This window comes from Atractosteus spatula, chromosome 8, assembly GCF_055471065.1.
Source record: "Atractosteus spatula isolate fAtrSpa1 chromosome 8, fAtrSpa1.hap1, whole genome shotgun sequence".
NCBI lineage: Eukaryota > Metazoa > Chordata > Actinopteri > Semionotiformes > Lepisosteidae > Atractosteus > Atractosteus spatula.
The window spans coordinates 53,435,929-53,462,666 of NC_142713.1; the positions used below are offsets into that span (position 1 = coordinate 53,435,929).

General features: G+C 47.9%; 2 protein-coding genes across 3 annotated transcripts; both read left to right on the top strand.

Annotated features, from left to right (window-relative positions):
* The first annotated feature begins 1,777 nt into the window (after positions 1-1,777).
* selenoo1 (selenoprotein O1) lies at positions 1,778-10,118 on the top strand. Its single transcript, XM_088924111.1, has 9 exons — positions 1,778-2,382; positions 3,056-3,259; positions 4,402-4,582; positions 4,796-4,926; positions 5,907-6,184; positions 6,795-6,963; positions 8,013-8,198; positions 8,320-8,476; positions 8,939-10,118. Exons 1-9 carry the CDS (start codon positions 1,817-1,819, stop codon positions 9,161-9,163), a joined length of 2,097 nt encoding a protein of 698 aa, XP_088780237.1. The 5' UTR covers positions 1,778-1,816; the 3' UTR covers positions 9,164-10,118.
* Positions 10,119-16,579: 6,461 nt separating this feature from the next.
* Positions 16,580-22,670, top strand: LOC148829819 (angiopoietin-4-like). Of its 2 annotated transcripts, none has more exons than XM_088923753.1 (7): positions 16,580-16,935; positions 19,040-19,114; positions 19,465-19,492; positions 19,950-20,041; positions 20,954-21,071; positions 21,194-21,379; positions 22,202-22,670. In XM_088923753.1, the coding sequence occupies exons 2-7, from the start codon at positions 19,043-19,045 to the stop codon at positions 22,501-22,503; spliced, it is 798 nt and encodes a 265-aa protein (XP_088779879.1). In that variant the 5' UTR covers positions 16,580-16,935; positions 19,040-19,042; the 3' UTR covers positions 22,504-22,670. The 2 variants fall into 2 exon arrangements, with proteins under 2 accessions (XP_088779879.1, XP_088779878.1); XM_088923752.1 differs by lacking the exon at positions 16,580-16,935 and adding an exon at positions 17,054-17,169.
* Positions 22,671-26,738: the final 4,068 nt, after the last annotated feature.

Below are 26,738 nucleotides of genomic sequence, written 5' to 3' on the forward strand. Positions count from 1 at the left end.
AAACATTCTTAATATATGATTTAAATCTTCACTGCTTCCTAGAGCTCTTTTTTTTTGCAGTGTTGCAGAACACTGTACAGAATTTAAAAAGACAGTTATCCCATGTGAATATGAAGCATACCAGTTGTATTAAAGATGCTCTCAGGTTCTCCTCAGTTCAATCACCATTTCAAATCTGAGGGATTTTCAAGCACTGAACAATAACAGACACATAAAACACATAAGGGACGTAAAATAGAACACTGTAAATCAACTAAATAAAACCGATAGGAAAACGAAGTAATTCATTATAAATTAGGTGGAATCTTCTGGCTGTCGACTTGTAACTTGTCTTTGCTGCGTTCAGAGCATCTCAGTAATAAGCTGCTGCTAACTGGCTCAGTGAAAATAAGACTTGGGTGACAGGGTGCTCATCTTATCCAGGGAGTATCCTGTCTTGTGCCCATGTGTCCTTGTATCCTGCAGGGATAGACTCCAGCTCCCCTGCGACCCAGTACTCCATAAAGCAGCTAGAAGACTGATGGAGGGAGGCAGGGTGCTCAGGCTGCACTGCTGCCTCACAGCTCTTAGGCCCTGGATTCAATAAGTTACCTTACATGTGGAGTTTGCATGTTCTCACCTAATTGGTGTGGGTTTTCACCAGGGGGGCTCACGCTTCCTCCCACTTTCCAGAGGTTAATTGTTGTGTCTGAAGCCCCCCTGTGTGCTTGTGGGTGTGTCCTCTGTGTAAAGTGTAAGGCAGAGTGAGGCCCTGGACACAATGTCCCAGAGTATAGTCTGCCTCACAGCCTGTGCTTCTAGGATAGGATCAGGGTTTCTGTGACTCCTTCCAGGAATACGCAGCTTCCTAAATGTGGATAATAAACTTTATAGTGGCTTTCATGCATTTATCTCAATGAGCTGCATCTGAAAAGTATATCCATCCACCCATTTTCTAAAAGCTTAATCAAATTCAAAGTCCAAAAATGGCAAAAATGTAGAAGTGTAAAATAATAATAATATAAAAAGAAAATGGGGACATGATAGAAGAAAGTATGTACTGGAGAATGTATGATAACATTAAAATTTAACCCCTTAGGATACTTCACTAAAGGGGTTATTTCTCTTATGTACGTTAGAAGGAAAAGACGGGCCCAAGTCAGAATGACAACTTTTTTTTTTTACTAAAGACTATGAACGTATGAAGAGTTACTGGCGAGAGTAGACACTTTGTCCCATGTAGCCTCTTTGATGGATACTAGACTAAAGGAAAAGAAAAAATTTGCTCCAAAAATATTATAATAATCTTACTTAGTGCTCGATTTGCTACTTGAGCGAATTATACTACATGTTTTCAGACCTCTCCGGAGACATGGAACGATTCATCCAACGACTGATGTGGCTGCGGTTTATTATTTTTCTCGTCAAAGACAAACCTGCCGTACCGTAACACCTTGTGGTATATTTAAGTAATATCTAGATATGGAATCATTCTCATTTTGAGAAAAAAATTCAGTTTTAGGATGCACACATCGAACAAAAAAACTGAAGGGGATAACACAGAGGAACTTTAAAGTTGTTGTTTTTTCACAACAAAAACAAGGGCGTAGTATTGAGTTGTTAAAAGTCGCAAATGGATTCGATGGTTCCTACTAGCAGTTGTTTCTTAGGGGAATGATATTGGAGCCGTACCCCGTCTCTCCTCCTTAATGTTTTGGTTTTTACGAAAGCGTGTTGCGAAACGCACGCTGAGAGCGCATCTTGGGACCGAAAGCTCTGGGTTCCTCTACACTTTCTGCGCAGGTTCCTTTCGGGAATATAATGCAGCCGCTAACGAATGGCGGCTGTCTCTCTGCGGTTCGCCTGGTTTCGTAACTTCGACTCGGGAATATCCGCGCTCAGGGGCGCCCGGACCTCTGCTTCTGCCACCGGTATGGACAGTATGGGGTCAGCGGCCAGCCGCTCGCCCCTGGAGCGGCTGCAGTTTGACAACGTGGCGCTGAGGAGGCTGCCGTTGGACCCCTCTCAGGAGCCGGGCACCAGGACGGTGCGAGGGGCTTGTTTCTCCCGAGTGCAGCCGCAGCCGCTGCTCAGACCCCGGTTTGTGGCCGTGTCCGGGCCAGCGCTGTCCCTGCTGGGGCTGGACGCGGAGGAGGTGCTGCGGGACCCGCTGGGTCCGGAGTACCTGAGCGGCTCCCGGGTCATGCCCGGCTCCGAGCCCGCGGCTCACTGCTACTGCGGCCACCAGTTTGGCCACTTCGCCGGGCAGCTGGGCGATGGGGCGGCATGTTACCTGGGTGAGGTGCGAGCCCCCCCCGGGCAGAGCGAGGAGCTACTACGGGAGAACCCGTCCGGCCGCTGGGAGATCCAGGTGAAGGGCGCTGGGCTCACCCCCTACTCCAGGTAAGGCCTCACGAGAGAGGGCATTTTACCCAAGACCTTCAGCTCTGAGATCTTGCAGGAAGTATGTTTTTTATATCTGCAATAACTGTCCCAAATGAAAGGAGGCTGTACAGCCCATCTATTCGTTTTGTTATTTACTAGATTCTCTATCCCAGAATCTCATCTGGCGGTTGCCAGCCAGGGTATGGCGCTGAGCAGCTTGTTCCACACTCCCGCAACCCTGTGTGTAAAGGGGTGTGTGTGTCCCCCCTTGTTTAAAAACTACCTACCTGTAGAAATGGCGCCATCCTTTAGATGACATGTAAAACCAGGGTCCTGACTCTCCGAGGTAGTTAAAATCCCGGGGCGTTCCTCAAAGAGAGTAGGGGTGTTAACCCTGGTGTTTTGGCCAAATTCCCCCCTGGGCTTTATCAGTCATGGCCTCCTGAAGTTCCCATCACTGAATTAGCTTCATCGCTGGTGTGTGGGGAGTGTCTGGCACACTTTGGATGCCGTCGCATCATCCAGGCGGGGCTGCACACTGGTGGTGGTGGAGGGGAGCCCCCATTACCTGTAAAGAGCTTTGAGTGGAGTGTCCAGAAGAGCGCTATATAGGTGTAAGAAATGTATTATTGGAGAAGTGTAAGGATAGTATCGTTATTCGATATGTGTCCGGCTCTCCTTCTCGTCTCAGGGAGGCGGACGGGCGCAAGGTGCTGCGCTCCAGCGTGCGGGAGTTCCTGTGCAGCGAGGCGATGTTCGGGCTGGGCGTGCCCACGACGCGGGCCGGCTCGCTGGTCACCTCCGACAGCACCGTCCTCAGGGACGTCTTCTACAGCGGGCGGCCGAGGCCCGAGAGCTGCTCCGTGGTGCTGCGCGTCGCCCCCACCTTCGTCAGGTCGGTGGAGCCCGGTGGGGCCCGGGGTGTGCCGTACCGGAGCGTGGCGACGAGCGAGGGGGCCGCGCAGCCCGCCCTTCTGATCTGTCTGCCGTCGCTGTTTAATCCGACGCGGTTCCTCGGCCTCTGACAGCGCGGCGTGGTGTTCCCAGCCACCCTTGCCTCTCCGAGTGAGAATGGTTTCCCCGGTTCAGTTTGAAATGCGTTTTAATTTTCTCGCTTTTGATCCCTTGATCCAGTGTCGGTCTTCGAGCTGCCCTGTAGATTGATTCTGCCTGGTCTTGAGAGGGGTTTAAAAGGCTGCCTTTGAATCAGGTTTAGTGGGTTTCCCCAAATGATGCTGTTGCACTGCCCTTACAGCTATGTAAGTAATGTACCTGTAATTTACATTTCAATACCTTGTCCTGAGGAAGTCCAGGGGGCTCTGTTCCTACGCTGCGCTCGGCGTTGCCCTGCGGTCCAGTGCGAGGGGCCAGGAGGTGCTTCTGGGCTTGCCGTTAGAAACCGCTTAACGCAGAGTTAAAAGGCGAAAGGCCTTGGGTTTTCTCCTCTCTGTGCTGGTACGGGTCGTTATTGTTGCGGTACCAGTTCAGGAATGTGGACAGTAATAAGACTGTGTTAAAAGCAGTGATTGAACTGGGCCGGTGCTGTCTGATGTGTAGTACCGGCGCAAATGACTTCTTGTTTTTAGCGTACTGGCACTCCTCATTGAGTCCTGGACTTTTTAATCATTCATTGCGCTAAACGAATTCCCTAAGAACTCTGCCGTCTACAATTTTAGTCGAAACGCTTCTGATCTATAATCCATAACGCTGAATGCTATCGTCATGCTTTTAAATCCCGTACTTCCATACTTTGTGTTAAGGTGATAAGGAAAAAAAAACATTTTTAAACTCCGGTTATGATGACGTTCCCAAGACATGTTCTGAGCCGCTCTCAGAGCGTGAGAAGGAGATTTTCCCAGATTCGTAAGACCAAAAGTGACGACGAAGTGAGCTTCTGTCTTAACGGTCTGTCATGAAAGACGGGACTTCTGCAGCGAGCGTCGGTGTTCTGTGTAGACTGGGGGAAGGCGGTACTCGGATTTCTTTCTTTCTGCACCGGGCACAGGCTGAGAGGGTTTTGCTCGTGGCTGTGTGCAGGTTTGGCTCGTTCGAGATCTTCAAGCCGCAGGACGAGCTGACGGGGCGCCAGGGCCCCAGCGCGGGCCGCGATGACATCAGAGCCCAGCTCCTGGATTACGTCATCGACACCTTCTACCCCGACATCCAGCAGAGCCAGGGGGCCGACCGGGTGGAGAGGAACGCCGCCTTCTTCAGGGAGGTACTGGACTGGGCCTGTCGTGTCTAGACCGGAGCAGGCTGGACTGGTTTACACTGGGTTTTACCATACGTTCTGCTCTCAACAACAAGCCGACGATGCAGCTCAAGATGCTAGAGGTCATCCAGTAGAGCTGTAGAAAGAGAACATGGTTTAGGTCTAAGATGTCTTCTGTCCGCTGTGTGCGGCTGTGTGATGTTGTGCTCCTGTGTCTAGGTGACCGTGCGGACAGCCAGGCTGGTGGCCCAGTGGCAGTGTGTGGGCTTCTGTCATGGCGTCCTGAACACTGATAACATGAGCGTTCTCGGCCTGACGCTGGACTACGGCCCCTTCGGTTTCATGGACAGGTGAAGCTGTTTCTCTCTTCTAGTCCGTCTCAGATCTTTTATTCTTTACCCCTCTTCTTACTCTCACAGCCTCGCCAGCTTCCTCGTCTTTCTCTGCCTCTGTTTTATTTTTTCAGCTTTTTATCCACCATATAAACATTGCCCTATTAAACAGTATGTTAAGGGTTATTCCTGCTTTGGAATTAGCCCAGAGATACATGTTGGGCCCTGCACTGACAGGCTCAAGGAACCTGTGTTCAACAGAAAAGACTACAAGGGGTCTTGTGCAAGTATTCAGAATCTTCAAAACTACTGACAAAGTCAACCCAGAAGATTTTTAATCTGAGGAGTGAAACATGGACCAGCAAGTACCAGAAGGAACTGCATGGAAGTGCATTTAAAACTGAGAATAGGAGGCACGTCTTTACACACAGGGTGGTGGGAGTGTGGAAAATGCTAAATGGGCCTGAAGGTTCCCTCTCATTTGTAAAAATACAAAAATATCCTGCTCTGATTGTATTATGTCCTGCTATAGCCAGCAGCTATATCACCATGCAAATCATGACTGGCAGCCCCACTGAAGCTCAGCAGGTGTGAGCCTGGTCAGTGCCTGGGTGGGAGACTCCTGGGAAAGCTAAGGTTGCTGCTGGAAGAGGTGTTAGTGGAACCACTAGGGGGCGCTCGCCCTGTGGTCTGTGTGGGTCCTACTGCCCCAGTATAGTGATGAGGACACTATACTGTAAAAAAGGCTCCTCCTTTGGATGCGACATAAAACCAAGGTCCTGACTCTCGGTCATTGAAAATGACACTGGCCATTAAAAGTCCCATCCCATTTCTTGAAAAACGTAAGGGTGTTCCCCTGGTGTCCTGTCCAAATTCAGTACAAGCTGTACAAAAAAATGCTATGTAATTGTGAGCAAATAATAATAATATTCATCATCATCATATCCAGTGGTCTTTTTAAAAGTAACATTACCCTGTCTTTCTCTCTGTCTCTGCAGGTTTGATCCCGACTTTGTGTGCAATGCCTCCGACACCGGGGGGCGCTACTCGTACAGCGCCCAGCCGTCGGTGTGCCGCTGGAACCTGGAGCGGCTGGCAGAGGCCCTGGGCCCCGAGCTGCCGGCGCCCCGGGCTGAGGCCATCGTGGCTGAGTTCGTGCCCCAGTACAACGCCTTCTACCTGGGCAACATGAGGAGGAAACTGGGGCTGCTGAGGAGAGAGACGCCGGAGGACGAGGAGCTGGTCACGCTGCTGCTGCAGACCATGCACAACACAGGTGCACCCATGGGGAGGGAGGACCTGACTGTTCATCTGTCCTGCCCTGCTCACCCCCTGTTGTACCCAGCTGATCTTTTTTCTCTGTCTTTCCGATTCAAATTCGAGGAGCCCTACTGGCCTGACTGATGATATACAATGTTGACAAAGCAGAAAGAATGAACACAACATTTACTGTAAAAACAGTACTGGGCATTTACATACATCACATCAAACATTATTGAGAGAGAGGCTCACTCTCTGTTCCTCAGGGCTACAGTAGGATTGGACGTTGCTGTGATTCAGACAGGTGTGGGAGTTCTATTTTTAGGGCATGAATGTTTGTCTAATCCTGGCATTTTTCTCAGTGTAGCAAAAAGCGCATCTCTGTTCTGTTCCTCCCTGCTGGCAATGGGAGGACAGCCTGTCCTCTCTGGAAAGCCAGGTCTGCCTGTGTCCAGTTTCTTTGCCCAGGCTGTGGTCACTGACTCTGTCCTCTCTGGGCAGCGCTGTGTCCAGTTTCAGCCTGTGCTGCTGTCTCCCTTCCTTTCTCTGCCCCTCTCTAACCACGCCTTTCTCTCCATCTCCTGGGTCGTTATCTCTGTGCCCCTCGCCCTTCCCCCCCCCCGCAGGCGCCGACTTCACCAACACGTTCCGTAGCCTGAGCCAGGTGCCCAGCCCAGGCGTGCCGGACAGCGAGGGCGCCGGCGGCCCTGTGAGCCGCAGTGTGGAGCTGCTCCTGGCACAGTGCGCCTCTCTGGAGGAGCTGCGGGCCGCTCACCGCCCCACAATGGACCCCCGGTGAGCCCCCTGGGTTTTGTAGGTGTGGGCTGGGGTGAGTTCAGAAAGAGTGACTGGTGTAGAGGGCGCAAGAAGCCGCGGCGCAGTTCAGTGAAGGTTTGAAATGAGCTTTGATCTGTTATGAAAAAGGCCATTTTAAGGAGAAGGTCCAAGGAGACGCACCTAAAGTGCATCCACCTTGCGGAGCTCTCGAGGAGCTCTAAGAAAACGATAAACCACTGGCACTGAAAGAGCGCTAACATGGATTTAGAAAGAGAAAATCTTTTTTTTTTGCTGTGTCTTTGAAGCAACAGCTACAGTTGATAACACTAAAGCATATGCCATGATCTGCACTTCCACAGACTTTAACAATGTCCCTCAAAAAAAAGGTCATTAAAAACATTTTGATTCGTGATTTAATTCAAATCCAGTATGAGTACAGTCCCGGCCTCTCTCTGCTGTTGCCATGAATGTGTGTTTAGAAGTGATCATTGCAAATACATTAGACCTTTAGAATGGCACAGTGGCTGTTTTTGTCAAGGCAATCCCTGCCTTTTAGGTGTTCTTGAAATGTCTCAAACAACAGATACCGGTCTCTCTGCAAAGAGTAAATTGAATGCAGGAGAGGAGCAAGTCTGGGAGGTATACAGTATGAGAAGCCTACAAATTAACATTGGAGATACAGTATATAGTTGGGGTAAATTGAGTACTGGAGGCTTGGTAGTTTCAGAACATGAAAGCAAGGACAGGTCGAGCGAAGCAGGACAGTGCAGGGGTAGCAGGCTGGAAAGGGAGGTGGGACAGATAAGGGAGGCCTTGTCCCTTCTGTTCTGCTCTGGCCTTCCTTTTCACACTTTCTGCACCCATTTCCAACAGCATCTGCTTGTAATGCAAAGCAGGGGGGGATGAGACGGTCGCAAGGGCACTGAAAATCCCAAAAGAACCTTCCACGAGACAAGGCACAAGTTTCAGCCAGCGTGTTCCCCTGTTTCAGGTGTTGGCTCGGCTGTCCGAGACTCTGTCTCTGGCCCTAGTCTGCCCCTGCTCACTCTCCATCTCTTCCTTGTCAGGGAGCTCGCTATGATCCTGACTCTGGCCCAGTCGAACCCCAGCCTGTTCCAGATCCTCAGTGAGAGGAGGTCGGTGTTGCGCGAGCTGAAGCGGCTGGAGAAGCTGAAAGAGCTGCTGGAGACGAGCGAGGAGCAGCTCAGGGAGAGACAGAGAGAGGAGTGGACGAGCTGGGTTCAGAAATACAGGTACAGAGACCCAGTGACTCCTGGGCCACCCTGATACTCTCACTCCATTCCAGCCCCCCATCTCCATCTCTGGTTACCTGTTCCCCTCCCCTTGCCTCTCACGCCCTGCCCTCTCTCTCAGGGAGCGCCTGGCCCTGGAGTTCACAGGGGAGAGTGACATGGAGCCCGGCGAGGCGGAGCGGGTGAGAGTGATGAACTGCACCAATCCACGCGTGGTCCTCAGGAACTACATTGCCCAGAATGCCATAGAGGCAGCAGAGTGTGGGGACTTCTCTGAGGTAAGAGGGTACAGGAGTCTGCATCGGAAAAAAGCTGACAGTAACCATCCGGTCGTCTTACTGATTTGGTGCTTTCACTTTTACAGTAAACAGTTTGTTGGGGTCATTTCGTATGTTTCTGTTTGTCTGCATTTCACAGTGTTTTTGTCAGATTCGTCAGCTGTACCCTTTGATTGAAGAATTGAGAATGAATTTTCATTCTCAGTTTATGAACAGATGCCCATAAAATGGGGGGATAAATTGAATAAGGAAACTATGGCAGGTTCACCGTGTTGTTGCAAACTGCTGGCCTTGCCACGGGCGAGAGCAAGAGTTTGCAAGAATTGTGAGATAAAACCAGCCCTTCCTGTTCACTAGTCACTGTAATGACTGATGTAATGTAAGAGTGAAAGAACGAACGTCTTCTCATCAGCGCCCCTGACTCCCCCTCGGCTCCTCTCTCCCCTTCTGTCTCTCTCCCAGGTGCAGCGAGTCCTGAAGGTCCTGCAGCAGCCGTATACAGACCAGCCCGGGCTGGAGATGCCAGGGGGACTCGGTGGCCGGGCGGGGGGAGCAGAGGTGGGGGAGAGGGAAGAGGGGGGCCCCGAGAGTGCGGGTGAGGCAGGGGGAGCGCCCCGAGTCTGCGTGCCTTACAGCAGCAAGCCGCCTGCCTGGGCTGCCGAGCTGTGCGTCACCTGATCGTCGTAGAGCCTCCCTGACTACACCCACCCCAGGAGAAGAGAAGTGTAATACTCTCTCCCCGTTCTCTCGCTCCCCCTCGCCCCCACCCTCGTGCCCCCTCTCTCCCTCTTGCCCCTTCTCACTCCCTCTGGGTGGGTGTGCAGGGAGGCTGTGACTGGGGGACAGGCGGCTCCTCAGAAACAAGCCGAGAACCGCAGATGGAGAGCCGGCGGGCTGTGGCACTGCGTAGGCTATGAAGTCATATGGTGTACAGAGGTGTGATGCAATCCACAGGTGTATATATAAGGAAGCAGTGTGTCTGCTGTTTGTAGGGTACACAGTGCAACGTACAGCTCCCTCTGCCCTCTGCCATCTTGCTGGGTCTCTCGGCTGGTTGAGAATGACGTCTCGGATGACCAGTCCTGCTAAGGACCTGTCCGAGTCCGATGTTGCCGGAGCCGGGCTCTGTTCCCAGGCCAGGTTGCGTGTGCACTGGACATTGCAGAGATGTGCACCCTACCAGACTGGAAATCTCAGGAAGAGTGTGTGTGCAGCCAGCGTCTGCCCTGATGTTATTTTCTTTTAAACGCACAAAACAATAATGTTGCTGAATGTAGAAGGCATTGAGTAGCTATTTCATATGAAGGCTCAGCAGAACTATCGGCCTAACTGCATACAATGACAGTGTGTGTTGGAAAAGCTAAGCTGATTCCCAGACTTTACCATGTTCTTATTCTGTGTGTGTTACTGATCGTAGCCAAACAAAATGTTCACACAGTGTGGAAGATCCCCATTACAGCCTGGATGGTTGAATTTTACTCATGAAACACAAAATTGTACTGCATGTCCAAGTGGGATTCCTGGTTCCAAGAGCAAAACATCAAGCTGTACAGAAAAAACTATCTCAGAAGTACCCTGTCTATGTGGGGGACAGCTAAGCCCTTTTTATTGTAGAAATTATTAAATAAATGCCTTATAAAGATGATTGAAGTTATATAGCACTTTTCTAAAGCACTTTACACATATAGTAGTGACCCAATTCATCCACCTCTAAAGTGCAGCCACCACATGAGTAACATGCAGCAGCTGTTCAAGTTCACCCTTTGAATTAAGATAAGACTTTGGTTGCCCATATGGTGCATGTTTTGCAAATCCAGAGGCACATTTAGTCGAGACACCAAGCTTAACCCTATTCTTCTGAATACTGACACATCCAATGCAAAGACCAGCCCCTCTGACAGCACAGTGTCCTTTGTCACCAGCTCTGACCCCAGTCGAGCAATTATAGTATATCCCAAAACAGTACCTGAGACAGTATTTTCCTCCTCCTAGAATAGTGCCGCATCCCTCCTGCACAGTTCCAGACACGGGGAGATTATGCCACAGCTCATACTGGTCATACTGTCCACCACTGGTGGCCAAACAGCCTTTAACGTGACTTTACATTAGTGCTTCCATTTTTCTGTCCACGTACCTGTAAGTAATACTAGCAAATAGGAAATTATCCCAAATGCTGTGGTAACTACAATATGTTTCTTTTCATATTGTTCATACTGTAAACTGAACACTTGTCAGAGTACATGTTTTAGGACAGAATCAAAGATTGTGAGTAAACAAGGCAGTGGCTGGAAATGTTTTTAATTGTCCTCAACTGGAGCTGTAGCACAAAAAAGGTTCCCGTGTCTTGGAACAGCAGTGAATAGTCTGAGTCTCTGCCCCAAAGACGGACTGTCTCTCCATCAGCTGTACACCTTTCATCAGCTGCTCTCCTGTTGGGAAACAATTATACAGTCAGGAGAGCCTGTGGAGACGTCAAACCTTGTGCTTTCTGCTCCCAGGCTGACTATTGGACTACGCGGATCAGGGGTACGAATAAGCAGAGCCATTCAGCCCGTTTTTTTCCCCCATTTAGTTGCTAGAGGAGAATCAATTTCAAAATCTCCGCCAGCTGCCAATTGAAATATCCCAGAATGCTGCCTGTGTCATATTGGGGGAGCAGTTGTTTTGTTTCAGTTCAGTTTTATTTGTATAGTGCTTTGTACAATGGACATGGTCACAAAGCAGCTTTACAGATTTCCGGGCCTGAACCCCCCAGTGAGCAAGCCTAAGGCGACGGTGGCAAGGGTGAATAGGCCGGGTGTGTGATCAGTGTGGGCTGCAGGAGCAAGAGCTCCATGTCCTGTGTGATCCCCAGGGTGTCCTAATGTTCCTATATTCTGGAACGCATTGCAGGGCAGACAGCCAGGGGTGATGCTTGTTGGAGACTCTGGAGACTCTTGTTGGGATCAGAGGCAGGATCGGGACAGCCCCAAAGATGAATCAGACCAGTGAGGTGAATCTTCCTCCTTTATGCTCACTAAGAGGAGGAGCCCCACAAACTACAGGAATCTCAAAGACATTAAACATACTTGCATACAGCCATATCACCCTGCAACTCACAACTGGCAGCCCACTGAAGCTCAGCAGGTGTGAGCCTGGTCAGTACCTGGATGGGAGACTCCTGGGAAAAACTAAGGCTGCTGCTGGAAGAGGTGTTAGTGGGGCCAGCAGGGGGCTCTCACCTTACGGTCTGTGTGGGTCCTAATGCCCCAGTATAGTGATGGGACACTATACCGTAAACAGGTGCCGTCCTTTGGATGAGATGTAAAACCAAGGTCCTGACTCTGTGGTCATTAAAAATCCCAGGGCGTTTCTCGAAAAGAGTAGGGGTGTAACCCCGGTGTCCTGGCCAAATTTCCCATAGGCCCTTACCAATCATGGCCTCCTAATAACCCCCATCTGTGAACTGGCTTCATCACTCTGCTCTCCTCCCCACTGAGAGCTGGTGTGTGGTGAGCGTTCTGGCGCACTATGACTGCTGTTGCATCATCCAGGCGGGGCTGCACACTGGTGGTGGTGGAGGGGTGTCCCCATTACCTGTAAAGAGCTTTGAGTGGAGTGTCCAGAAAAGCACTATATAAGTGTAAGCAATTATTATTATTATTATTATTATTTTCAGGTGGGAGTGCCTGACTATTACCCAGCCCTACTGTAGCCTTCTAACACTAATCGGTCAATAAATTGTGCAGTGCAGCAATTGACTATCATTTAGCCATCCCACCTGGCTTCCTAGATTATATCAGACATTATTATAACACTTGCTCATCTTCATCACGGGAACTTTTGGCCTCATAAGGGAGTGAGAACCCTCAGACTCAGGGATGATGAGCTTGGGGTCTCTTACTTGAACTGGATGGGTAATGTACCCCCACCTCGAGGATTTAATGAGGACAGTTTCTACAAGCCCTCATCTGTACATTTTGATACAGACCTCCACCCATTTCCTTTCATCAAAGTCAACTTGCATCTGTTAAACCTTCTCAGAGGAATGGGTCTGCTACAGCTAGAGAAAAACCTCTTTCGTGTCACTTTCACGCAATTTGAAGGTTATGTAGGAGCAACACAAAAGTAGCACAGACATATGTTGTGGGGTATAAAAGTGATATAATGCTAGCAAAAATGTTCAGTAATCAACAAAGCAATATCAGAATCAATCAATACTGCTGTTTCAATCATATAAGAGAGATAAGATCACTTTATTAGCCCTATACAGTTTCTTGCATTAGGAATTTGTCTTTTCGCATACCCCAGCTTGCTCTCCATGAGACACACAGACAGGGAGAGAGCCTGGGGTCAGAGCTCAGGGTCAGCCATTGTACAGCACCCCTGGAGCAGTTGGGGTTAAGGGCCTTGCTCAGGGGCCCAACGGAGTAGGATTCCTCTGCCAGCCGTGGGATATGAACCGGCAACCTTCCAGCCACAGGCGCAGATCCAGAGCTACAGAGCCACCGCTCCAATAATAAAATAATTAAAATAATAAAGTTAATTATTCGACAATCAATAATAATGATTGGATTACATGGGTTCTCGTGAGAAAATTTGTGCTACTACAAAATTCAGTCCCTTCACTGTGCTAGAGCTGTGAAATCACCAGTGAGGCCGTCCAGGGACTGTGAAAACACAGCTGGGCTGGGCCACAGCCAGGAGTGCAGACAAGGGAGCTCTGTTCAGGCAGTCATAAGTTCACGCACACACTCGGCACTGAGCAACAGGGCTCCTGGCTTGCCTCAGCCGGACAGAGACCGATCAACCTGCCACTGAATACATAAGCAGTGCCCCGCAGCCTGATTGACATGGCGTAAGCACAAATACTGTGCATGTCAGCTTAAAAAGCCCTGTAGAGCTGCAGTTGTATATGAATATAATTCATACATATACAGTATGCACACACCTGCATATATGTTGGTGTCATCACTCTGCTCTCCTCCCCACTGAGAGCTCTTGAGCAGTGAGTGTACTGGTGCACTATGGCTGCCGTCACATCATCCAGGTGGGGCTGCACACTGGTGGCGGTGGAGGGGAGCCCCCATTACCTGTAAAGCGCTTTGAGTGGAGTGTCCAGGAAAGCGCTGTGTAAGTGTAAGGTTTATTTATATTATTTATACTGGCTACAACATTGGGAACTGCCTCTGCATAACATACTGTAAAAGGACCCTGCCGGACCAGGAGGACGTGATATCGGCCATTGACTTTGTTCACAGGCTCGGGAGAGCGAACATGTCTGGGCAAGTGCGCCCCAGATCGATTATAATACAGTTCACCAAGAGGACGGCGAGGGACGCGCTGTGGCGAGCGGCGAGGGGGAATGAGTATTTGAATGGGAACAAACTGAGGTTTGCAGAGGACCTGTCCGCCGCGGACAGGAGCACCAGGAACCAGCTGTGGCCCCAGGCTGAAGCTGCCAGAAGAGAGGGGAGGAGAGCCGACTTTGTGGGAGCAAGGGCCTTTGTAGACGGGAAGGAGATTCGCTCCCAGTGACTGCTCAGTTAATAATTATGTTTGGTTTTATTTGTTATAGCAGTATATACTAGTGTTTGTTTAGTGTTAGTTTGGAGTGGTGTAGTTACGTATTAAGGACTGTTATAGTTCTGGTTCTTCGAAAAACTCAATAGTTTAGACAATCTTAGAGTTCGTTATTTGCTTTCGTGTATGTCTTTTCCATGAATGCCAGAGGTACTCGAAATGTTGTTAAAAGAAAAACGTTTTTTTTGTTTTGTAAAAAAACTGTGTGCTGAGTTTTATTTTTTACAGGAAACGCATGCATGTTGAAACTGAATTCTATAAATAATTGAGAAATATTAAAGCAAGGAAATACATGTAAAATATACAATTTGATCACATAATTACTTAATTACCTCTGGTAGTTAAATGTTTTTTTCTGCTGCGTTTTTTTTTCTCTTGTACATGATTCTGATCCTCTTGTTGTATTTGTATCTGTAAATTCTATATGTTTAATAAAAAAATTTAAAAAAAAACTAACAGCCATTCCGCGTGTGGAGAGCCGGTAAAAGGCTGTGTTTCTGAAATGAAAACGAGCTTCGAGAGAGAAAGCGGGAGGCAGTAAGAGGGTGGTGGAGAGAAAGGGCAGTCGGGGGAAAAAAACGACCTGGAGACGATAAAGAATGAGCAAGAGGAGGCCAGCGGCCAGGGGAGGAAGAGACGGACAGGTTGACGCACAGACCTCCTCTCGCTTACCACCAGACTCCGGATCATGAGGCTGGAGAGAGAGGAGTCGGAGAGAAAGGGGGAGGGAGAGTGATTTCCGGGACGAGCCACCAGTTAGGGGGGCGGCGGAGTGCGGAGCTGTGTTCCCGCTGCAGCCCTGCGCTGACCGTGACACTGTCGGCAGTCAGCTGTTCTCAGGGCCTGCGGTGTGTCGGTGTCAGCTTGACTTGAATGTAGAAACACATCAACTCGCACAACAGTGAAGTGCTGCAGGTTGTTTTTAGAAAAGTGCCCTGTTGTAGTGTTTATATTACTATCTTCACAACTGTAACGTCGTGTTTTCTCTCTTCTCTATTCAGCATGGAATAAACCTATTACTTGTTCCTATAATATAATATATACATACACTATATAAGTGCTGTGCGTTGTCCAAACACTCGAGATGAAATTCAAAACACGCCTTCGGCCGTGCTGCGTTCCCCCACTTTTCAATGGAAAGGAAAAACATTTTCAACTAATGCCCTGAAACAATTATGTAACTTTGTTTAAAGCGTTTTCTGCTTTCTAAGAAAATAAAACGGAATGTTGTGAACTTGGCAGGGGTGGACAACAACAGCACACAACATGCAATGGTCAGGATTTCTTTGAAGATTTGTGTTAGCGAGTGTTGTGTGTTTTGGATAGTTTGTGTGTTAGCGAGTTTTGTATAGTGCGTGTATTAAGAAGTGTAGTGTGTTTTGGATAGTGTGTGTTATTGAGCGATGCGTACTATGAATAAGTTTTGTCATTTTTCTTCAATAGCTGACTATTCTTCCGTGTTTGTTTTTTTTAAGTCCATCCCACCTGTTTACACCAATCAGCCGCTCCTATTGCGGGCTGTACCAGATCTTCAAACCAGAGCCGCTAGTAATATAATAATTGAGACCTTTACCTATAATTAATCCAGCTAAATCTTTCAGATACTATTCTCATTAATCATTAAAACTGTTGTATTAACATCGTCCTATGATTAATCGTCACGAATAAACTTACCATTAATGATGCCATTGTGTTTTAAACTTGATTACTTGGTTATGGTTTCTTTGTTACTTTCTGTATTATAGTCTCCTGGAACTAGAAACTTTCCTACAGTAATATGGCATTATACGGCGCTTGGAGGTCTCGGATATAGAAGCCCGTTTCCGCCAGGGAGTAAAAAAAAAACGCGCTATGGTATCTCAGAATTCCGACTTAGTATCTCAGAATTGCGACTTAGCAACTCAGAATTCCGACTTTATATCTCACATTTGCGACGCGACTTCGAAATAGCCATTATTTCATTGTCTGTCTTTTTGTTATTGTAACGGATTCTGGTTCTAGGTTTTGTGCCCTCGCCGCTCCCACCCTAGTTCGTGCCTCACTGCATTGGCTCGAACCCAGGTCTTGCCAGCTGAGATAAAGAACACTTTCTTTAGCCCTGGCGGTCAGCATCCCTGTTATGCGCAGGGGAGGGCGGTGCTGTCACCACACTGCAACCAGATCGTACAACCTGTATGTCGGCCGTTCCGTTACACTATTTTCATGAATCGTACAGGATCATAGGATCTATAGGCCTGAAGACTTGTCTTGTACAGTGCCCTGATAAAAATCAAAATTACACTAATTTTTATAGAATCCCATTTCCGCCAGTGAGGCTTCCATGGTACCCGGATGGAATAGTGCACGGTGGGCTTTTTAAATTATTTTTTATTTACGGAGACAGAATATGAAATAAGATACAGAAATAGGCACTTCACATCCAGAGGAATTCACAATTATAAAAGCTGAAACATACTTTTTACGTATTTCCATTGTATGTCCTTTTTTACCTAAAAAAGAAGGTCTTCTTTAGCTCAGATGGCAAGACCTGGGTTCGAGCCAATGCAGTGAGGGACGAACTAGGTTGGGAGCGGCGAGGCACAAGCCCTAGAGCCCGAATCCGTTACAATAACAAAAGGACAGACAATGAAATATGGGCTATTTCGAAGTCGCAAATGTGAGATATAAAGTCGCAATTCTGAGTTGCTAAGTCGCAATTCTGAGATACCATAGCGCGTTTTTTTTTTACTCCCTGGCGAAAACGGGCTTCCATACTCGGACCTGTTCCAGAAAAAGTTTGAGTTTTTTTTTAAACTACAGCACATGATGAAATCCCGGGTAACTTCTTGCGTCCTGGTAAACTTATTTATCGGAATTGATGTCATTAACAACTCGTCGGGGGCGATCGAGGGAGAAGGGTAAGAAGATAATAACCCCGTCTGAAATTAACTGCATAGTTTTAGTGTTATTAAACCGCGGTACCGCCCCCACTTGATGAAAACAGGGTGGGTCCGGCCCACACGCAGGTGATAAGTGCTGACAGAAGGGCTCTCTCTCAAAACACCGAGGGTGACTGAGGGAGAAAGAGCGGTTGGGAGTTTACATTTCTTCAGGTTTGACGCCAAACAGATCCGTCTGCGCAGATCCGCGAGGTGAGCTCGATACCAGGGTGTCAGCCTGCGTTTCGAGGCTGTAGCAAATTTCCGTTTCGCAGAAAGAAAATGTGTCAAAGAAGTGTTGCTTAGCGGTGTATTCAACAACTCGCCCGTCTTAAAGGTCTAATAAGCTGGGAGCACGGTCTCGGAGAGCCTCGGTGTGTCTGATTTATTTTTTTGCTCTTGCTTCAATGTGCTGTTTTTCGGGGCCGGTTGATCTTCGCACGGCTGGAAAGGGCTGAGTGCTTTTGGGGAGTTAAAGTAAAACGGATGCGTTGGGGGGGGGGGGGGGGTCTCTAAATTCATTGATTGGCAGTTGGGGCGTAAACCGACGACATTGGTTAGCAAGCTGGTTCGTCCTAACCCGTCTTCCGAGTTCCAATTTTATTTTAAAGAGACCCATATCCTAACGATATTTTGTTGTTAATATGTTGCTTCTGTGTGGTTTAGGCATGCAAAGGTGATAACTGATATAAAGAACATAATTGCAAGGTGCTCTTTAATTCTTAATCTAAATGGGTCGACTTGACCAAATTTTCCTTTTTTTAAAAAACGTACACTGTTAATTAACCTTTTAACTCGTAGACCTTTGCGCGTATTGTGTGTTGAAGACGAGCTTCACAGTGTCGCGGGTATGGGAGTGTTAAAGAAACAGCGGTTCTGAAGGAGATTAGAGACGCCGAGAGAAGTCCTACAGTGGAGATTAAAATGTTTTCCTGCATTGCAACAGCAAGAGAACTATAAAGGATAAGAGAGTGGCCATCTTAAGCATTTCTCTCAAGTGTTTACCAAGAAAGGAACATGCAGTGTGCCTCAGACTTGAGGAAGCACAAAGTTCTGTATTAATACTGTAACAAATGAGGCAGAAGTGATACAGGCACTGGAAATTCTTATCTTTGGGGCTTGGTGGTACTCTACAAATTGTATATGAGAAGACCCTATCCATGGCCATAACTAATCTCTTCCGACAGCCACTCAAGGGGTGATGCCCACAATAACATTTCTGATGCGGTCTCCATCCATAAAATGGGTAGCCAAGTAATTCTAGATGGGCAAGTCTTTCTTGTGGTGTACAAGGTTACAGAAACAACAATTGGAACTAGAGGATTGCCTGTAGGAAAACAGGGGCTTTGTTGATAGTGAGGCTCTGAGACATAAACGGGTCAGTTGGTCGACTCGATTTCAGAAGAAATGCCTGTCTATGTAAGATCCCCAGCTGACTGTGCATGTCGGAGCAGAAGCTCTTCCATGAAGAAACAGGAGCTGTCCAGATAACTCCAGTAAGGAGGCTTGGGTCTGAGGAAGGGTTTTAAACCTATCTAGGGTGTTGAAAGTTTCCGATGGTGCAGTCGAACAGGAAAGGGAAAGCATGTGGAACACGGAGTAACTGGGCAAGAAGGACATGGGTCAGAGAAGGGGCCGAGAACCCAATGACCATGGCTGGGGTTGTCTTTCACTGGACAGGTTCTCCAATCTCTTCAGCGTTGCACAGATCCAACATCTTGGAGAGTGGCAAGACATGAGCTAATAGCACGGAGCCTGCAAAGAAGACAATCCCTGATCTTAACCTTTAGTAGCGTAAGGGGGTAAATCCTGTTTGGCCAGGGATGCTAATCGTGACCTTACCTGCACCTCTGACTCAACAGCAGCCGAGTCTGCTATTACTTTCCTCTCATTTTTTAATGGTGGAGCCTTGCTATCCAGCCTAGCAGCAGCAGCCAACGTGGCCTCCACAGTGTGAGACTGGCTCTCCGGACTTTCCAGTCTTTCCACCTCCCTCCCCTCCTAGCTTTCCCTTGGCAACCTGCTCCAGGTGAAGGATTCCTGTGCTTCTGTAACCAGAGCCCTGCCCTGCCATCTCTTTCAGATCATGGCTGGAGCGTGGAATCTGATTGGCTGGGGAGTACTGCTTTGTCTCTGCAGCCTCACTAGCGAAGCTCAGGTGAGGACCTGCCTGCTGGGGGAGCAGTAGAAACCGCCGTTGACACAATCCAGGTGGCTGGAGGGTAGCCGTTCACTACGGGGGCAAGGTGTGACTCGAGCGAGCATTGTTGGGGTCTGGAACAAGCTCCCGACCATGTTATGGAAACCGATATCCTGTCGTCTTTCAAAAACGAGTGCCTGCACGATCCCAAGATTTAAATGGCGACTGCACCAAAGATGGTAGCAGAAAGGTTCCGCGTATGAAAGAGGACCATTCTTAAATGAATGAGAGGCTTGCAGGGGGGTGTGTGCAGACAGGAGAAGTTTCAGGGAGGTCTGGGGTTCATTCCTGCTCTTATTTTCTTGCAGAACAAGCAAGGAACACCAGTCTCGCAAGGTACGCTTACAGTTTGTTCTTATTCACAAACTCCTGCACTGCCTGATGCAGTCTGTCTCTTCACTCCTCCTAAAGCCACCGCATTGCATGTCCTGTAGAAATTGAATTGGTAGCTCTTGTGCGTTAATCTTTTTAGCCTGTTGTATCCCAAAGCCCTTTACTGTCCAGCCTTGGTGACCTTCAGTGATCGGCCCAGGTCACCTTTTAGGGTCTCCAATCCTGTTCCGGGGGCAGTGTCTGTTTTCTAGGTCTCATAGCTCCGGCACATGAGACTGTACAAGTTTAAGACCTGCTCCCGTCAAAAACCAGCTTATACCTGGCTTGTGACATTAAGAACCCAGCTCTATTGAACATGTAGATGTGGTCCCTTCAATGGCCAGGAATAAAGACCCCTGTTTTCCGTGCTATACTTATGGTCTTTACCCATCCTCTGTGATGAGATGATTCTGTTTTGCAGGGAGGGACTGTTCCCACATCAAAAGTGTCTCGCCTGCAGCCTCCAGTGGAGTGTACTTCATTCAGCCCCCTGGAGTGAGAAGCCCATTCCAGGTATGGGCCATCCCTCCCTCCAGCTTATGGAGTTTGGATTGGTGTTGAATTCTGGGTAAAGATCCCTGTTCAGTGATACAGCAGTGGTGTCAAAAGATAGGATTTGAACCAGCAACCTCCTAGTGTGGACTGAACAGTCTGGTGTGCCGTCCCCCTCGGTACCCTTTCAACACTGATACCCAGTGCTCATTCACATCTAAGAAGCATCTGAACCTTAAGGCCAGCAGTCATATCGCCCTGCAACTCAGAACTGGCAGCCTGCTGAAGCTCCGCAGATGTGAGCCTGGTCAGTACCTGGATGGGTGACTCCTGGGAAAGCCGGCTGATGGAAGAGGTGTTAGTGGGGCCTGTAGGGGCTGCTCACCCTGTGGTCTATGTGGGTCCTAATGCCCCAGTATAGTGATGGGGACACTATACTGTAAACAGGCGTTGTCCTTCGGATGAGACGTAAAACCGAGGTCCTGACTCCCCGTGGTCATTAAAAATCCTAGGGAGTCTCTCAAAAAGAGTAGGGGTGTCACCCTGGTGTCCTGGCCACATTTCTCATTGGCTCTTACCAATCATGGCCTTCTAATAACCCCCATCTGTAAACTTCATCACTCTACTCTCCTCCCCACTGAGAGCTGGTGTGTGGGGAGTGTACTGGTGCTCTATGGCTGCCGTCACATCATCCAGGTGGGGCTGCACACTGGTGGTGGTGGAGGGGAGCCCCCATTACCTGTAAAGCGCTTTGAGTGGAGTGTCCAGAAAAGCGCTGTGTAAGTGTGAGGAATTATTATAAGCTACGAGCAGTCAAACACACTCTCTGGGCCTCCTCTGGCTGGTAGCCTTTGTGTTGGCTGTAGACTGTCCGTGTGCCCCGGTCTGGTTTCGCTGTGCGGGGTGCCCAGGCGATAACGGCGTGTGTTCCAGGTGTACTGCGAGATGCGCTCGGACGGGGGGTGGACGGTGTTCCAGAAGCGCAGTGGGGGCCACCTGTCCTTCAGGAGGAACTGGAAGGAGTACAAGTGGGGTTTCGGGGACCTCCGGGGTAAGCAGGCCGGACGCTGGCGGGAGGTCCGCCGCGCCATGGGGTCTCGCTCGCCCCAGCTCACGCGCTCTCTCTCTCTCTCTCTCTCTCTCTCTCTCTCCCCCCCTCTCGTGGGCCGGCAGGGGACCACTGGCTGGGCCTGCAGCGTGTCTGGGAGCTGACGCGCGGCCGACAGCGGCGCTCCATGCTCCGCGTCGACCTGTGGGACTTCGAGGGAGGGACGGCCTTTGCGGAGTACGCGGACTTCAAGCTGGGCAGCGAGGCCTCGGCCTACCGGCTGAGCGTGAACACCTACAGAGGCACCGCAGGTAACCGGGCCGACCGGCCCCGGACCGTGTGGATTTATACTCGGGCCGCCTACACCCTCGACTCTCTGTAGAGTTTTAAACCGGTTCTCCCCCGCCGTGACCTCCCTGCGTCCCGGAACATGATTCCATTATTGCGGACACTACTGCCACGTGTTCCCACTAGGAGTCTTTGGGGGGTTGGGGGAGGGAAGGGATTATCAACAAACAGAAGAGCGACTTCAGCATTACGCATTATTCCAACACGCTTTCTTCTCTGTGCGGGTGTTCGCGTTTCTGACCGCCGTGCAAACAGGACTGTCTGAAATCTGTACCTGAACTGGGCCGTGAGGGTGCAAGGGAGAGGGGCCTGTAGTAAACACTGCACAGCTCTACAGGCTAAGATTGGACAGGATTTTGGGATTGTTGCTCTTGCTGCCTTCTCGGCTTCCAAGAGCCACAACCCCAACAGCTTGCTTTAGGTCAAGCTAGAAAACTGTCAAGCAAGTTTTTTTGTTTCTACAACAGACAAACATTTGTATTGCTGCTTTGAAAGCGGAGCACACAGAGGTTTTTATTGTTTATGTGCTGTAAAATCTAAATTGGGAACCTCTACACGCACTATTTTCACAAAGTCTACAGAAAAGGTGTCCTTTCGCAGCTTGATCCTTCAAAATGAGGTCCATCCTACTTCCCGTGACAGTCTCCAGCCTTCTCGCCTTCCATGTGGACTGAGTCAGAGGACGGTGGAGTTGGAGTGGTGCTGTCATGACCAGGGCGTTGGAGTATGATCCGTGTTAAAGCTGATTGCGGAACTCCTCTTCTCCTGCTCTCTCCCGCCCGTAGGCGACGCTATCCGAGGCACGTACAGCGGGATAGACCAGGCCGGCGCCGGCTTCAGCACGGAGGACCGGGACAGCGACGGCTGCTCGCCCTGCATCTTCGGCGACGTGGCCGTGGAGAGCTGCAGCCGGGAGGAGGGGGGCGCCGGCTGGTGGTTCAGCCGCTGCGGCTCGGCCAGCCTGAACGGGGACTGGCACCCGCAGGGTAGCCACCTGGGCTGGGCTTCGGGCCTGCACTGGCTCACCTGGAGGGGCCCCGCCCCCTACTCCGCCCGGGCCACGCGCATGATGGTCCGCACCCTGTGAGGGGACGGCGCCACGCCGAGCTTCTTGCACTGTTCTGTGCTTTCCGGTGCCACCCCCGCCAGTTCTCTACCCGCCTGGACCGCCTGTTAGAGGCAGACTGTTGCTCTGCCGTCTGTTTTTACATGCCTGTTTTTAATTGGGTTTTTCCAATAAAGAATTCTCCTGCATTCCTGAGGTTAAACTGATTTTAACAACAGCCGCAGGGAGATCCTGCTCGAACTGCACTCCTCCTTAGGTGATCACGAGGAGCCCTCGTGAGATACTCGGATTAAATGCATTTGCTATTAAATCAACTGTTAAAACCTGACTCCTGGGGAGTGGTTAGTCATTCGAGGGGTGGGGAGGTGGTTAAGACTGACTCTTCAGGAATGGATGATGGTGTAGCGTTTGCAGGTTCTTTTCAGAACAAGGACGAGTGGAGACGCAATTAGCAAACGAGCATTAGCTTTATTCGTTTTCAACCACACAAAACCAAACACAGGATCTACGCACACATGAGGAGACTGACGGAACACGTACACTTTTTTAGGGTGGTAATTACCTAACAACACACTACACTTTTACAGGACTACACAGGGCACTAGAATTACTAGGACATTATTTACACAGGTAGGGTCAGCCGCTGGTCATCGTGCTGACCCTCAGACTCTCCCCGGCTACCACTCCCAGCATGCCCAGCGGTACTACGAGCGCCTAGGGGCGCTTCCTCCTCACCACCAGGCGAGGGCGTTACAATGGCATAAAAAAGGAGAGATGTGCAAGACCAGACAATGAGGTCTGTCCTCCTTCCTATCTCTTCATCGGAAACCTCCTACTGAAAATTAGACTTGAAGCCTGATTCTGTCTGGGTCATGAGAGTATTCTTGAGATTTAGTATCCAAGGAGTTGCGGTCTTGTTTGGAAATTCTGATCTCCTCTTATTGCTTATTCAGCTGACTAAAAAAAAAATCTCAATTAGTTTAGTCATGGCTTGTTTAGAATAGGGAAATTTTTTCCCATGTATGTTTGATTAGATTTAACCCTGTGTTGGATCATTTGTACTACAATGCAGGTTCTTGGTTTGGCTGTGGATGGTTTTGTCTTTATTGATTTACTAACCTAGACTATAGATTAGCATTCTGTACTCTCTCTAAAGCAGACAGGGCTCGGACACTCAATTGTGTGTGTGTGTGCGTGCATATATATACGTACATTGCAAAGGAACATTTAATAGGTTTATTCCATGCTGAAAAGAGAAAGAAAACACGTTTCGGCCGTGGAGCCTTCTTCAGGTGTCGCCTGACTGGAATAAAGCATGGAATAAACCTATTCCTTGTTCCTTTGGAGCCTATGCATGTTGATGCAGCTCCCCACCTGAACTATATAGTATGTTCAGTGGGTAACCTTGTATGTTGATCATTTGAACATTTAAACCAGACATCTTGTCTAGATTTGGGACTAATTATTAGTCCATGAAAGTGTTGGGAAGAATAAAAGAACAGACGTATTGCATTAGGAGGTGAAATGATTAAATCTTGAATCTGATTTGCCCCTTTTTTGTAGCCGTTTACTATGGAGTTAGTGGTAATCGCGGTGTTTCACAACCGTAAATGGGGCGTTCAGTAGCTGTAGCTCTGATGACAGAGAATAGTATTCTCGGTCGGTCCAGGCTACGGAGCCCGGGAGGGGCCATCAATAAGAAAAGGTTATATGGAGGGACCGATTTACAATTCGTGCGCACGAAATAGTTATATCGAGGGAACGATTGACAATTCGTGTGCACGAAATAACTAACTCGTTCCCTCGTTTTCTTTAATTCGTGCGCACGAACTAACTAAATCGTTCCCTCGTTTTCGTTGATAGGTGTGCACGAAATAACGTTTTCTAACTCTCCCCTTCGTGTCCTTTGTGTCACGGTAATTGCGCGCACATAGCTTCTAAAACGCCAGCATTATCCCCAGCTCCTAACAACGCTATACCGGACACTAGTTATTTTATTTTTTTTAAAGAATTTTTTATTAAATGTATAAAGAATTTACAAATACAAATACAATCAGAGGATCAAATTAGGTACAAGAGAACAAACACAAACAGAAAAATAAACAGTTAACCGCCAGAGGTAATAAGTAAGTTATATGATTAAATTGTATTTTTTACATATATCATATGTTTTCCGTGCTTTATTATTTCTCACATTTTTAATAGAATTTAAATAGTGTTTCAGCTCCACCTCAAAGGAACTAAAAAGGGGAGTATTATTAGACCATTTCGATTTATGGATGTGAAATTTACCAAGAATGATTAATAAATTGACTATAAATAAATGCTCTTTTTCCAAATTTTCTACTAAACAGTACAATTAAATGTCAAAATCCGTCAATCTAAAAAACACCTTTAATTGCCTGCAAACAAAACTCTGTAAATCCGTCCAAAACAACTTCACAAACCTACACCTAACAAATAAATGCACCAAAGATTCCTTTTCCGCCCGACAAAAAACACACAGATCATCCTGCTCATGCTTAAATTTAAAGAGTACTCATTTCACTGGATAAAACTTATGAATAATTTTAAACGATATCTCTTTAACTTTATTTGTAATACAAAATCTATCAGGAATTGTCCAAACTAACTTCCAGTTTATATTTTCAAACATTGCATTCCAAAAAGACACCGGACACTAGTTAGACACAGTACAATAAAGCCTAACTGACGCTGCTGTACCGACGGCGATATGCAGACATAGAAGAAGCGATTGGCTTTATTGTTGACCAGTTGCAAGAAAAGAGTTAGAAAACATTATTTCGTGCGCACGGATTAAAATAAACGAGTGAACGATTTAGTTGTTTCGTGCGCACGAATTGTAAATCGTTCCCTCGATATAACTTTTTCTTCCTACTGATGGCCCCTCCCGGCATCCGTATCAGGCAGTAGACAGGGAGGCGTTTTTGGTAAGGTGTCTACCAGGAGAATCGGTGATGTATCCCATTCGGTGCAGGTTTCCAGGGAATACAGGTTGGGCTACAACTGTGCATTTCCAGGTTGTCGCAATCCACATTACGTGATTTACAGATTTTTTTGATGGATGTATATTAACATTGTTTTCGTCAAACACAATGTTAATACCACAGATTAGATCCTACAATGAGAATTGCACATAGCCTTTATTTTTTATTTAAATTAATGTCATAATATAGACTCCGCCTCTGCCGCAATTCGGTGTTGGATAAAGCGGTTAGAAAATGGATGGATGTCATAATTATCATGATACATTATGTATTCACAGGATAGCTGAGTGAGGTATGCTTCACTCTTTTTTGCTCCAGATAAATGGAAATTATTCTCTGATAATTATGGATCGTTCCTGTTCAAATGCATAGTGTCTTTTGCTAGAGAGCCTGTTACAGTGAGTTAAATAAAATATGATCCAACAAAAAAAAACTAATTCGGTCCCCTCCTATTTAAAAAACACTCCTAGCTGTTGTCTTTTTAAGAGCCAATGTAATGGTTCAGTAATAGTCTATATTTTAAGCCGTTACTGGTCAAACAAATGTGATATGTTTAATGTTTTGGTTAAAAAAATAGAAAAGTAAAATTACAACTATTTCTAATTCATAATGAGTTATTTTACTCCTTAAATTTAAATGTCAAAATCGCCATTCCAATCTTCAATTTCAGATTGGCGAGTTGCAGTCAAGTTATAATTTGAAATTCCCGTATAGTGTATTTTTTCTGACCAGCAGGTGGCAGTGCCGCATTGTCTGCCTTCTGCTGCATCAAAGCCACACGTTAGAAGTATTTTTTACAGTAAGCCACTCTTCCTGAGGTCCCAGTTTCTTTTAACTGCATCTTTCTACTGTATGTCACTCTGTCTGTGTTACCTCATCTGTGTGCTGTAACAGTGTTTTTAGTTGTAGGCCTGGTATTCCTACAACCGCTACTTGTGAAGTTCATGGAGAACCTGCAGTTTTGTTTTGTTTCTTGGTTGTATATTTTGTCTCTGTTGCGAAATATTTTCCTTTGCAAAGAGAAACTTCACTTTTGCATTTTGCCTGTTTTTCACGACCTCTGTGATCATCTCTGGACTTACCGCAGGGGGCATAGACGTTTTCTGTCCATAGTCAGCTGCGAAAGCAGGTGCAGTATACACTTCGAAACACTTTGTTAAAGAAATAGGAGTCTGGCCTGCAGAGATGATGTAAATCTCTTGCAAATGTACTCCTCGCATTTACCAATGAGCCCACAGTCCAGAGCAG

What these genes read in the sequence shown, in the direction of transcription:
- LOC148829819 (XM_088923753.1), top strand. Translation starts at nt 19,043, where the DNA reads ATGGCTGGAGCGTGGAATCTGATTGGCTGGGGAGTACTGCTTTGTCTC. An exon ending in AGGAACACCAGTCTCGCAAG is followed by an intron (nt 19,493 to 19,949) that starts GTACGCTTACAG and finishes TCTGTTTTGCAG; the next exon opens with GGAGGGACTGTTCCCACATC. An exon ending in CACCTACAGAGGCACCGCAG is followed by an intron (nt 21,380 to 22,201) that starts GTAACCGGGCCG and finishes TCCCGCCCGTAG; the next exon opens with GCGACGCTATCCGAGGCACG.